Consider the following 13,699-nt stretch of genomic DNA (forward strand, 5'->3'; position numbering starts at 1 on the left):
ATGTAACGAGGTGGTTTCTTCAAGTTAATTAGACAGTCGGCACTTCCTCGGGCTGCGTGGGCTTTTTTGTATCCACTTCGTATTTGTGGTATTTCGTATTTTATCGAGAGACTATAAAATATAACCGAGGTGTATGGTGTAGCAGGTACAGCTACCTACCTTAATTAATTACCACTACCACCGTCATCGTATACTTAAGATTCTTAAGAACACACACTAAAACACCGAATTAGTTTACAATAGTTTATTTATTATTGAGTTATTTTATTAAAACAATAGGTACACAAGTCTCCTATTCAACAGCTTTAGTTTTTCCTCTAAGTCGTAATCTAATGTCAATGTCACTTTTTATCAAAACCGCGGCAAAATTATCTGTCACTTGTCAATCATTTTAATGATTTTAATAGCCGTAACACACTAGCGCACCGCACCAAGGTCACGGTACACCGCACCAAGTTCACGGTGCACCGCACCCATAAGTGCATAAGAGAAGAGATATCTCTTTCTCGCTCTCACTTACGGGTGCGGCGCACCTAGGTCGCGGTGCTCCCCATTCACACTCCTACCGTGTAGGCCGCCTCGTAGTCCGCCTCGTTGGGTTACCGTTTAGCCGTTTGTAGGACGGCTCGTAGTCCGCAACCCCCATACACAATCCTACACAACGAGGCGGCCTACACGGTAGGAGTGTGAATGGGGGATTTAGGGCTATTTTATTCCATAGCCCCATAGATTTAATATATAGAGATCCCGTCTCAGCGAGTTGTCACTGTTGCCACTTTTGTTTAGTGTACGATTAACAATGAGGCCCACCTTGCTGTAGCCATGTCGATAAAGTCATATCGATAAACTATCGACATTTCGTGCAATTTTAATTTTACTTCAAAGGTTTAACGATACCTAAAATTAACAAAAACGCTTTTATTCTTTATTGTGGTTATCAGATCACAATTTTATCGTCACGCCCCGTCAGGGAACGAAGGGAAAGTTCAGATATTTAATTAAAATACATAAATACCTACTAAAATATGTGTTCCGCAATAATTGAATTGTTTTATTATATTCTAATATATTTATTATTCATTAGCATTTCAATTATGTTTATGTTTAAGGAAGATATTGAAGCTTCAATTAATAGCTATTTCGTTCCGCTGTGTAGCGTTTATCGATATATAACATGATTAAAATCGACTTTTCACATCCCTAAAAGAGCACACATATACGCTTTTACGCACACATACACAGCCTGGGCGCATCAAAAAAGGCAACACTTGATTTGAAGTCCATCTTGTCAACAGTATGGTTGTCCTTTTTTGACAAACGGCATTTTTAAAAGAGCGAGGAGAGAGAAATGATACTAGTTGCTGCGCCGTGAAAGAAAACAGAAAACGTTGGGCCCTTGCATAGCCCCCTCCAGACTATGCGCGTGAATGGCGGGCGAAGCCGCGAACGCGAGTGTGGAGTCGATTTCGCTGTCTGCGAAGGCTTCGCCCGCGATTCACGCGCATAGTCTGGAGGGGGCTCATGATTCTTCTCTTTCCGCACAGACTCTACCAAGGATGCAATGTTCAGAAGCCCCGTTGTCGACTGTGGATGTGGAGTAGAGCCTTTACTTTTTATCGAGTGGCGCTTCTAGTTATCTCTTTCTTTACGTCAAACAAAACTGAATTGAAATTGGCGTCTGATCAGAAATGAAATTGGCATCAATCTCCAATTTAATCACCAATTTTAGATTTATGGTGATATTTAGAGCCCTCTAAATTGAAAAAATGCCCCAAAACGAAAATACTGGCGTCACAAATTGTTAATCTTGCCTCCGCACCTCAATTTATCGGTAATATCGGTCATTATCGGCGGTTGAATTCGGCGAGCCAAATTGGCATTTGCGTCCGCACGTCCTGATTCGATCGGGCAATTTAATCAGATTGGCGAAAAATGTACTAGTCTGGATACGCCTTAACACACCAAAAATTTCATAGACCTGTGACATTTATTTGGCACTAGCGGCGGTTTTACCGGTGGTTCGAATAGTTTTTGTACAAAAATATTTAAAAAAAGTATACAATTTTTAGGAATGACAACACCGTCTTTTGCAATGTGTGAAGGGCTCAACCCAGGATTTGTTATAAATTTCAGATATTTTCAATAAATATTTACGTATTTTTTATTTAAATTTGAATACTTTTCTCTATAAAATTGTATTCAAATATATTAAACAGTCTTGGTACTGTCAGTTGGTCTATATTATTGGAGTGATAGATACCAAGATGTCGGTGATACTCTTCTGTAATTTTGGCAAGAAAAATATATGTGTATAATCACTTCAGCCTTTGCGAACTTCTTCGAAGCTATAAATCGTGTGAATGTGTAAATATCGTAGAATACGTCAATATGAATCAACTCGCTGACGATAACGTGCAAAACGTCAAGAGTAGTCTAAAAGCGACGAGCACGAAAAACAAAAATAAAACCGCCAAAGATAACTCACCTTCTAAAACGACTGACGAGGTAAGAATAGTGAACGAAGAGAATTTAAGTGCGGCGTTAGCTAGTACTTTACATGTTAACAACATAAATAGTAACCTAACAAATGGTACAAGTGATCACTCTAAAGAGGATAAGTCGGTCGACAAGGCCAGTGTGGTCGAAGACGTGAGACATGTAAATAGTATACAATCAATCGACGCTAGCAATGGGGACAGCAGGGAGCCGTGTGTATCGGACGTGGCCAGAAACGCCTTGGGAGCGACCGTCGGGAACCTTGAAAACACGTTCCACCAGCAAGGTCAATCGTCGCAAGGAGAGATCGACATCATATCATACGAGTCCGAACTACAAATGCCTGAGATCATGAGAGTCATACAGAAGGATTTATCTGAGCCCTACTCAATCTACACTTATAGATATTTTATACATAACTGGCCTAAGCTGTGTTTCTTAGCCACACACGATGGAAAATGTATTGGTGCCATTGTATGTAAGCTAGACATGCATCGGAATGTGGTGAAAAGAGGATACATTGCGATGTTAGCCGTCGATGAAAAATACAGGAATAAGAAAATTGGTTCGAGACTGGTACGAAAAGCAATACAGGTATGGTAATAATTCTGATTGGATTCCCATTGTGGTTATTAGATTCCCATTGTAATTTTGCAAGTGTTATGTTCAATTTGTTATTTATGTTTGGCTTGTCTTGTTACATAAATCAATTGGATCAATGCCATTTACTGTAAATTTGACCTTTTGTTATAAATATTTACTTCTTTACAATAATAAGAAGCCAATTCTTGCATGATAATTGTCCTATCATTCCAAGGTTATATCAGATGAACCTGAAATTTTAACTGAGTTCATATTACACAACATTGCATTTTATATTACATACATCAATTCAAAATAAGATTCTGTAAATCTTATTATGAACTTTCAATACATTATCTCACTCATCTACAATCAGGATATTCAGGATACAGTAGTTTCACTTTAGCCGCTTTATTCATAAAACTACATTAGTGAATTTATGTTTTGTCCCTTTCTTATAAATACACTAGCAACCTGCCCTGGCTTCGCACAGGTTAACAAATTATACACCTAAACCTTACTCAACAACCACTCTATTGATAGTAAAACCGCATGAAAATTCCTTCAGTAGTTTTTGGGTTATTCCCACTAGTTACCACTAAGTTCTTACCAGTGGTAACTACTGGGAATATTTTTCCCAATTTTTACCACTGGTAACTACTGGGAAAAAAAATGTTACAGTTCAATACTAATAAAAACAGTAAATATGTACAGGGAAAATATGTATATGGGGTAGTTACCACCAAACTGAGTGGGAATTTCTTTTTTATAAATTTTGGTAAAAAAATTCCCAGTACTTACCACTGGTAAGAACTTGGTGGTAACTAGTGGGAATAACCCTAGTTTTTGAGTCAATCATGAACAAACATACCAACAACATACACGGCAGGGGACTTTGTTTTATAAGGTGTAGTGATAACTTAAAAGACAGTAAAGACGCATCACAACAGTAAAAACTAAATTAATCCCTTTGTAACTAAAATATATTTCATGTTTGTTTCAGGCAATGATTAATGATAACGCAGATGAAGTAGTATTAGAAACGGAAATTACCAACAAACCTGCCCTCATGCTATATGAGAATTTGGGGTTTGTGCGTGACAAGCGTTTATTTAGATATTACCTCAACGGTGTGGATGCATTGCGGTTGAAGCTATGGTTAAGGTGAAAATTGTAGGTAACCAATGGGATGTTCTCAATGTTGTGTTTATAATTCTGGAGGCTGCACCTCGGGCATAGCTATGATAAAGTGAAACCCTGCTGCTATAAATGATAATCTGATTATATGTAATCTGCTATTGAGTCTGCCTGTGGATTTAGCCAAATGTATAGTTTGTTTCAATAATTTTATCGTCTTGTGATAAGTTTATAATTTATGAGTAAAAATTGTTAATAAAATGTTTTATCTGTCTTCTTTTATATCTTGCATATAAAGGTTTAAAATGAATGGTTAAATGTCCAAGCTAAAATACACAACTTTGAAGAATTATGGTTCATTGGTATTTATTCATGTTCCCTTTTACTAAACCTAGTCAATATTTTCTGTCTAAAATAACATTATTGGGGTTATAACAAACAGATAAATGAATCCATATTTAGTTATTTAATCTCTTTATTGGCCACTTCAGAAAGTAAATGTAGCAGTGCTAGTAGAAGCTCCATCATAAATGAAAGTGTTATTAACTGGTTTGTACTGCTTTGTAATAATCTTAATAGCCTCTTGCGCTACACAGCCTCCTATAAAAGCAGACACACTGTGTATTTCTGCTCCACCATAGCGACACATTTCATGGACATGATCATCTTTGGGAAACGGAGAACATGATACATCTGTAAGCAGTTTCGATACACATGTTTTTAAACCCGCAATATCACCTTCAGGCTCCCACTCTCCTGGAGCTCTGCAGTGCTCCAAACGAAACATCTCTGCAGCCCTCAGTAGAATGTAGTGCACCATCATTACATCGGGCTCTTCTAAATGCCTGGCTATGTATGAAGATACAGAGGCACTCATCTGATATTCATTGGCAATGTTTGAGCCTGCAATCAGGTGCAAGTTACGTGAATGCCTGCAGAACAGCTTTACATCAGCTTCACTGATGCTTTCACAGTGTAATTGATTGACAATTTGTTGTACTTTTCTGTACACAGCCTCTGCTTCAAAAACGGCTTGTGTTCTATATATATTTTGCAGTTTGACATAATGTTCAGTAGAAGTGGTCATATCAGGTAGGACACCTTTCAGAGGAAGCTTGCCTTTTCCTTCAGCCTCAATAAAAGCTCTGAGGGCAGAGCACATTATCCAAAAAGGGGAACTCTCTTTTGTCAAGTTGGTAGCATTACTGCAATACAACAGTTCTTGAATATTGACTGGTAAAAATGTAGGATGCAAAGCAGTGTTGATGGCTCTAAGAGCCTCTTCAAAGTTCTCCTCCCTAATTGGAATTCCATTTTCATCCTTTCTAATAAACGCCATAACCAGTTCCTTGACTTCATTCTTTTCTTTGCGACTCATAGGCCATCTAGTGTCATTCTGTGCTTTTTGCCATTTCATCACAGCTTTATTGAGAATAACTATCCATGGAATGTGGCCATGGTCTTTCAAGTCCAGGGCTTCAATATCTATGCTATCCAAGTACTCAGAGAGTGCAGGGAAAGGAATGTCCAGGCGTAGGTCAGGTTGTTCATTGTCCGGGTGAGTCTCAATGATAGCATGTTCTCTTGTTTGAATCCTAAATGAACCTAGGAAGCCTACTGACCGCGCCAAAATAAAAGGGACATTAATATCCCATAGATGCTGTGATAATTCTTTAATAGTTTTCTCTTCCAGAGCAGTAGCAACCACTACAGTAAAAGACTTGAAGAAGTCTGGGTTTGCTTGCAATAATTGATGAGTTGATTCCTGGACTGCATGGCCTTGAACAGCGGGATTCAATTCTAAGATAAGCCGTAATGTTTCAGATCCTCTATTTAAACCTTTGCTTGAGGTTTCTAAGAAAAAGTTACTTCCAATGTCCTCTTCACTCACAGTAGAATCGTCGACTATAGTAACGGCGCCCACGCCGGGAAGGACTATTGACTTCAAGACTTCGGTACCTAGGGCAGTAGCATTGATCAGGCAAATATGTCCTTTTTCCAGAGCCGCTTGTCCGTGGTCTCCCCACAATCGAAGTTGCCGGTCATATTGTTTGTTCTTCTCGCTTTGTTCAGGAGATTTCGGCGATGGAGATGCCATTCTTTCTACAGAGACAATACAGACTATATACTGAAAATATAAAATGCACTTCTACTAAAAATATCTTTGTAGGTTTTTAGCGTTATCCAAGTAAATTTCGCTCAACTCGCAAGTCACAAATTCGCTCGCTTCGCATTCGCAAATCGTTGTCAAAATTATCTGTCAAAATCAAAATAGACAATGAATAAAGGTAGGTGTTCACTATCAAGCCTCTAATATTAAGTTTCTGAACTTTTTATTACAGCGCTTAAAACTATGGCTTAAATAGATTGAAGTTGTAAGGGGGCCTACCGATAACATTATAGTTGATATTACTACTATATCTCTATCACTGTTACTTCAATGCTACTACTTTAGAGCGACAGAGATGGAAAACAACGATCTATGACTTTCCATGTTTGCGGTAGCTGTACTGCGTGAAGGTTATCCCGAGAGAGAGTGAGAGGAAAGTCAAAAAAGTGGAATGGAATAATGGATCAGTGGAGCAAAGCGAGCAGCGACTGTCGATATTTTTCATGAAAACATATAATTCGTACAGTGAAGACATGATAGAGAATTATATCCGGACGAATGTGTACAGAAATGAATTTACAAACGCTATTTCAGGATTTTAATCCTAGGTAAATAACATTTTGGTCATTTTAGATAATCCACTGTGACTTAGTGTTAATTGTTTATTTTAATGTTTTCGTTTCAGCAAATTCGTGGTGCACAGTTGCTTACTAGTTTTTACGGCGTTGTTAGCTTTAAAACTTGACGGCGCTATAACATGGTCGTATTGGGCCGTATTTACCCCGATATGGGTTTGGAAATTCCTCGTAGTGCTTGGTGCAACAGTTGGCACTTACGTTTGGTGGCAGTACCCTCACTTCAGGTATTTATTTCAATTATTTTAGGCACAACAATAATTTTTAGGCTAAGCTTAAGGCCTCAGTGCCACTTAATGTATGAAAATACATACATACTTACATATAAAATAAATCATTTATTCTGATGAAATAAACCCTATCTTACAAATGTTTTTCTTCTGCCAAACTGCAGGGCAGTTTGTTGGCAGAGAATATTGTATATAATTACGCCTATAGGCAGAGACCATGATTTCCACGATCCTGACATACCTCTTTCGCTTCCTTCACTTTCATAACATTCCTCATACACACTCTCCGTTTTAGGGTGCTCTTGACCTGGCCTTTCTTCAAGATTTTCTCGATATGATCCGGAGAGAAAGTCCGCTAATGTCTACCCTTTCCAACTCCCACTTCTACTTTTCCCTTATACACTCTCTTCTTTAGCCTTCTTTCACTCATTCTTTCCACATGTCCAAACCGCCTCAACATACCTTTATCAATTTTTGTCACTACATCTTTGTTCAGTCCACACTTTTCCCTTATCAGTGTATGAAAATAGCAATTACAATATTTTATAAAAAACACTAAGGTGACTGCTATAGTTATGGTAACAAATCAGAAAGGAACAAGCGAAAAGAAGGTCTTATTGTTAGGAGTGGCCAATTACTATAGCAGTCACCCTATTTTTGACATTTACCAGTCATGGCTAAATATTTCAATAACAAATATTCTAGGTTAGAAGGAGAGGCGTACATTCACTACAAAGCTATGCTGATCAGTCTTGCCATCCACCTGATCCTGCTCATGTTTGAACTGCTCGTCTGCGATCAGCTCTCGGTGAAACGCCATGTGTGGATACTAGTCTTCATACCCTTAATTTTTATAAGCATAGTATCCATTGCCATTTGTATATGGTCTGTACGACATGATCGGAGTTATGAGGTTTGTATATTTTATGTATGTATTGAAATTTATTATTATAATTATTTTCTTTATTCTTTAGAGTTTAAAATGGTTACACAGTAAAATTAAAAATAAGTAAGATGAAAAAGGAAAAATATACTGAACTTAGTTTTTGGTGCTTCTGCTACAGTGAGGGTGACATTTTTTATGTTGCTTCAAAAGAAAGTATTTCAAAACTAGGCAGGCAAGGTTTTCAGCTAACCATTTTGTCCATTTCTCAACTAAAAGTTTTCTAACAAAATATTGAAGTTTATCTTTATTATGTATTTTTTTTTAAACTGCCTCTCTCTTCCCCTTTTCTTTTCCTCACAATTTATGTTACATTTTGCTGTTTGTTAGTTTCATAAAATATTTAACACAAATTATCTTAAAATTTCAGTTGGAGTTGTTTTGCGCCGTGAATATCCTGCAGTTTATCTTCCTGGCGCTGAAATTGGATGAGTTCATCAACTGGTCCTGGGAAGTTGTGTTTGTGCCGCTCTGGATTCTGATGTGCCTGAGCCTTGTTGGTGAGTGTACGTTTATTTTTACTTTATTTGTCTACAAACAACGGCAATTAAATGTAATTTACGAAATTACACTCAAAAAGCAAGGCTAATATTTTTTACACTTCAAACTATTTTAAAATCAACATTTTATTTATTATATTGTCTTGCTACGCCAAAAGTATTGCTACTAATACAATGAAAAGCCAAAGGCATAAACACACCACATCAGACTGTATGGTGCTAGACGAAAAAGACGTAAGTCAACTTTACACTTTTACAGTTTGTTTCACATACGTCATTATAATTTTGGACATAGGCCGTCTTAGCGTAACATGGCGGATACACACCGCCAGTCAGCATAAGCAGGGTCGCCATGTGAAGACGGGTGTTAAGGGAAACAAACTACTTGCACTGAAGTGCAAGTATAATCTGACAAATTGACCTGTTTATAAACTGTGTTGGTGATGATGGCAGAATACAAAAATGACAAATCATTTCATAGCTTAATTTATGTGTACTTTTTCTTCTGTTGTTATATTTAAATATTGTATTGCAGGGGTTCTGTACAGCATCATTTTCGCGGGCATGCTGCTGCGCACGGCGGAGGCCAACGTGCAGCAACGTCGCAGCAGCTTCCACGCCGCGCTTGCGTACACCTTCACTGTTATACCCATCCTGGTGTTCCTGGCAAGTCTACAATTCATGTCCACTTTTGTTTTAGGCGTGTTTCCATTGGTCCCCGCCTTTGTCGCGTAGAGCAGGGACAAATAATAATGTCTGCATCCAATCGGTTTTCGCCTCTTTTTTGCGTGGAGCGAGCGGAACTGATGAGAACAGTTTTTTTCTCCACCTGTGACTCATATTCCCCTGTTGCCCCTGGCAGATGCACAGATGGAAATTTCATATGTAAATTATTTTCTTCGAAGTCTGTTGTCTGTGGGTATACCTAACGTTTTAAAATGTTGTTTCACAGGTGCTGCTGACTAACAAATTGGACGACGGTATGCAGTTGTCGTACACGGTAGTCGCTAGCCCGCTCTTCGTGGGTTTTGCAACGCTCATCGTCATGTCATTCAGCTCGAAGGGTGGTAACAAATGTAAGTCTCCATTAACTACCTTAATCCATTGCAATAAGACTCACTATTTAATTAGAATACACGACAAAGTGTGCTAATTCCAAATTGAAGGTGATTGGTTGGAATTCAAATCCCGGGTCACACCAATAAGTCAATGCGAACATTTCGGGGAAACCGGCCCATCCTAATGGGGCTTAGTTTACCCTCTGAGATAGGAATTTATACGACAGTCACTATCGTAAATCCTAGTGTCTGATCTGCTTGGAAGGCCTTAAACCATTTTTCAAAGTTTTCAAGATGATTGATAATTTTTGAGTCCATTGTGATTACGATAGCACAATGTTAGTTTTATTTTATATAGTATAGAGGTTTCTAAAGTATAGGTACTTTCTATCCTTCTTGGTATACATCTTTTACATGTATATTTTTCTTTCCAGGGTGGTTCGGCATCAGGAAAGACTTCTGCCAGTTCCTTCTATCAGTGTTCCCGCTCCTGCAAGAATACGCCAACATCGCCTACAACAACAACGTCAACCGGGGCTCCAATATAGTCCCCACCGAGCCCCCGGTCACACAGGAACCTTACCGGGACGAAGACACAAAGAAAGTCAAAGAGAATAAAAATCATAAGAATCAAAAGAAGAATGAAGCGATGAAACCTGTAGTGCCTGTGACTAGTATAGATATGCCTGATTGACGCTTTAAAGTTAGTGAAGTGGTAATTTGTTGTGTCCCGATTTGGGCTTCGGTGTAGCTGTTCAGTTTTCATGGTGCGGAGAAGTAATGTAAGTCTTCTTTTTAAATATATTTTTCATTTCTAGAAATGGCACAAAGACGAATCAATTGCGAATTCTTTTGGCGTAATCTTTTTAAGAATTGACTGAAAATGTATGTTTAGGCAATTTTAACTAGTCGGGGCATTCAAAAAGTAATTAAATAGAATCTATGTTGTCCTGTTTGTGAGGGACTATATAAAAATTATAAAAAATCTTAATAAGAAAACTGAAAGACACTTCATCTTAAGTGTTGATAAGCGATTTATAACGTATTGTTAAGTTTGATGTTAATTTAACTTTAAACTTTGTTGTAGGAAACAGTTTAACAAAATGTTATTTTTTCTGTAAAACCTTTCATCTTAAAATATCTGGATTTGAGGGTCAATCTCTAGTTTTTTTGCTGTTTAGTCCACAGATATCAATATAAAGTGATATTTCTATATTAATATCGTATATTTCACATATAAGCTTACAGTAAATAACAACCCATGGGCTTACAAGTTTGTGGCCTATATGTGTCTCTTTTTCCTGCACATTATTTTCTAAAAACTAGCCATCTGTATTCACAGACACTGTTAAAATACTTCAGTGAGTGAGTGAGTGCACCAGAGATCTTAGAGCAGAGAGGTAGTCTAGAAAATTGTGTGTTACGTAGTCGTCGCGCACACATATCTAAAATAAACGATAATAACACTCCGGAAACCATGTGCGTTCTCTTGTCATTTAAAAAAAAGAAGCACTCTTGATTCACTTGATTGTAAAATATAACTTGGTAAAAACATTGTTGTAGAAATAGTTTTAGATGGGAGTAGGAATGTGACTAATTCAATGTTAACAGATAAGTTTAGTTGAAATGTTGTTGTAGTTATTTATTGGGGCTATGGACAATGTATAATTCGTTTCGTCATGACAGTATCTCAGCTTAAACACTAATATAAGTTTTAGAACATATTTTATAATTGATGCGATTTCAGGATATTGTATAATAAAAACTAATATTGGTAGTTCTAACTGCTGTTCACCATTAGGTAAGGGGTTACAAACACAAACATACATATATTCTTTTATACAGCTATAATTAATTACTAATACAATACACTACTGACATAAACTGAAAATAAGCATAGGTATTGTTATTTTTAACCTTTTGACTGCCACAGACGGCTGTGGCTATCGGAAAGTCTTGCCAACGACGCCCACAGCCGTCAGCTTCGCCAATACAATAGGGACTTACGCGGGACTCCGTAAAGTTCAATTTCGCTTAAATAATCGCGTCCGCCTGGCGTCCGGGGCACATCATATTCCTTCGCCGTCTAGCGTTCAAAAGGTTAATGAAAATTCGCGCTTAGACGATTAGCAATAACATTAATAAAGTAATTGGTGCATATAGGTTTTATGTCTATGAGCCCACCATAGTTTGGTAAAACATATAATTTTCAATCACTTAATTAATCTGTGCCTCAATATTGTTGTGACTATATACTTTTACCTCTGTTATAGAATTACTAGTTCTTATTTTAAATAACTAAAGCTAGCTGCCTAATGTGAATTGCTAATTTATACGTTTAAATGTAACATAGTTTTCTTTGTTATGCGAAACTATGTCCTGCAGCTTTTGTCATGATATGTGTTTAAATATTAATACTTTCAATGGTACTGGTAATAATTCGGTATAAAAAATATTTAACTTCTTAATGTTATTTTACAATGTTAGTTAACCTATTTCTCTGTCACCTAAAAGTGCTAAAACTCAATATTTCTTATATAGTTAAATGCTCTTCCTTTTACAATTACAACTAAACAGTCTTCAACTGCATCAATTTAGAAAGATGCCTACAAAGGTCTACAGATCCATTAATTTTGGTGAGAGCTTAACCCTTTTCCAGGCATAGTACAATTTATCGAAAACATACACGCCACTAGAATTTCAACTTTAGCATTCCGATTTAAGATTCAAATTAGATTGCACTTTCGGGAAATTTCACTTGTCTTGAAATGAATCATCAAAGCTGGATTAATCGGAATATATTTGGATTTTTCGGTAAAACCTTGTAGATTGGTGCGGCCTGGAAAAAGGTTAAATTATGTAGTCCTTTTAAAAGTTATACAGAAGTAATACTCTAACATTGCCTTGACGCTAATCCAACTGGTTACGAATACAACTGACTAAACGTAACATATTTTTGACCTGTCTAATGAGAAATATCAACTTTTATAATCAAAATGCAGTCAAAGAAAGCATAGGTGTCTTAAGTTTTGGCTCTCAGTGATATATCAAATATTGCGATGTCACTAATAATAAAAATAAAATCTTGAACCTTGCCTCTACCCCTATGTCGTGACAAGAGGCCATTCGTGACACCGACGCGCTTTAAATGACACCATAAAAATGTCTTGTCTGATTTATGCTTTAGCTGCATGACCCCTTTCTCTCGGTACCTTTGTTGATTGATTACAGAACGCACCAATTTTATTCCCTAAAAAGGGGAAACTGATAGTGAGTCTTTAACTTACACATATCGTAAATCTTAATGTTATATTCTATTAATTAGCGAAATACTTAGTTTTGAATTAGTAAACTTTTAAACAACTTGGGTTGGGTTACGACGAAACAATTAGGTATTTGTTTCGGAAATTATCGGATGAAGGGTATGCCTAATAGTAGTTTTAGGAGAGCAGTCTTCGAACAAAATGTTCTAAGCATACAATACCTATATTTTTATTGGCACCTAAAGCATTGGTCGTTGGCAGCTAGTTTATGCAGAAATTGCTTCATTATTTGAAATAAGTTAGAATTAACGAGTGGTATTAAATTTGCAAATTTTAGTCAAGGGCACATACAAATAATTGCAGTAGGTCAAAAATCCATTTATAAAAAAAGGTGCTAAATATCCAACTGCTTTTGAGCCCAACCTTAATAATTATAACCTACACTATATACCTGCCGTTAAAGTTAAATATCGATGTTCAAATGACAATATTAGTTATTATTTTTACAAAATAATGTACGTTTAATTACATATTATTTTTCTGTGATATACTTCTTCCTTCTAAACTATATTCGTTCAAGATTTTAAGATTATTTTGTTACTGTCATACAATCAGCTTCTATTTTATGTTCATAAGGGTTATAAATAAAATTGTACATGAAATTGTAGTATTTTTATTGCGATTGGTTGTCGTAAATCAAGTTTATGGATGGATGTCTGAAGTAAAGGAGATTACGTAAAACTCG

At 36.8% G+C, this 13,699-nt stretch overlaps 3 protein-coding genes across 3 annotated transcripts; 2 read left to right on the forward strand and 1 right to left on the reverse strand.

Moving 5' to 3' along the window:
* Window positions 1–2,081: 2,081 nt before the first annotated feature.
* On the forward strand, window positions 2,082–4,568 carry LOC134796760 (N-alpha-acetyltransferase 30). Its single transcript, XM_063768975.1, has 2 exons — window positions 2,082–3,090; window positions 4,082–4,568. The coding sequence occupies exons 1-2, from the start codon at window positions 2,389–2,391 to the stop codon at window positions 4,244–4,246; spliced, it is 867 nt and encodes a 288-aa protein (XP_063625045.1). The 5' UTR covers window positions 2,082–2,388; the 3' UTR covers window positions 4,247–4,568.
* A 43-nt stretch (window positions 4,569–4,611) lies between these two features.
* LOC134796719 (NEDD8-activating enzyme E1 regulatory subunit) lies at window positions 4,612–6,453 on the reverse strand. Its single transcript, XM_063768908.1, has one exon. It carries the CDS (start codon window positions 6,311–6,313, stop codon window positions 4,703–4,705), a length of 1,611 nt encoding a protein of 536 aa, XP_063624978.1. The 5' UTR covers window positions 6,314–6,453; the 3' UTR covers window positions 4,612–4,702.
* A 320-nt stretch (window positions 6,454–6,773) lies between these two features.
* Window positions 6,774–13,616, forward strand: LOC134796646 (transmembrane protein 185B). Its single transcript, XM_063768785.1, has 7 exons — window positions 6,774–6,933; window positions 7,011–7,187; window positions 7,896–8,103; window positions 8,504–8,633; window positions 9,169–9,299; window positions 9,586–9,709; window positions 10,126–13,616. The coding sequence occupies exons 1-7, from the start codon at window positions 6,884–6,886 to the stop codon at window positions 10,383–10,385; spliced, it is 1,080 nt and encodes a 359-aa protein (XP_063624855.1). The 5' UTR covers window positions 6,774–6,883; the 3' UTR covers window positions 10,386–13,616.
* Window positions 13,617–13,699: the final 83 nt, after the last annotated feature.

This window comes from Cydia splendana, chromosome 14, assembly GCF_910591565.1.
Source record: "Cydia splendana chromosome 14, ilCydSple1.2, whole genome shotgun sequence".
NCBI lineage: Eukaryota > Metazoa > Arthropoda > Insecta > Lepidoptera > Tortricidae > Cydia > Cydia splendana.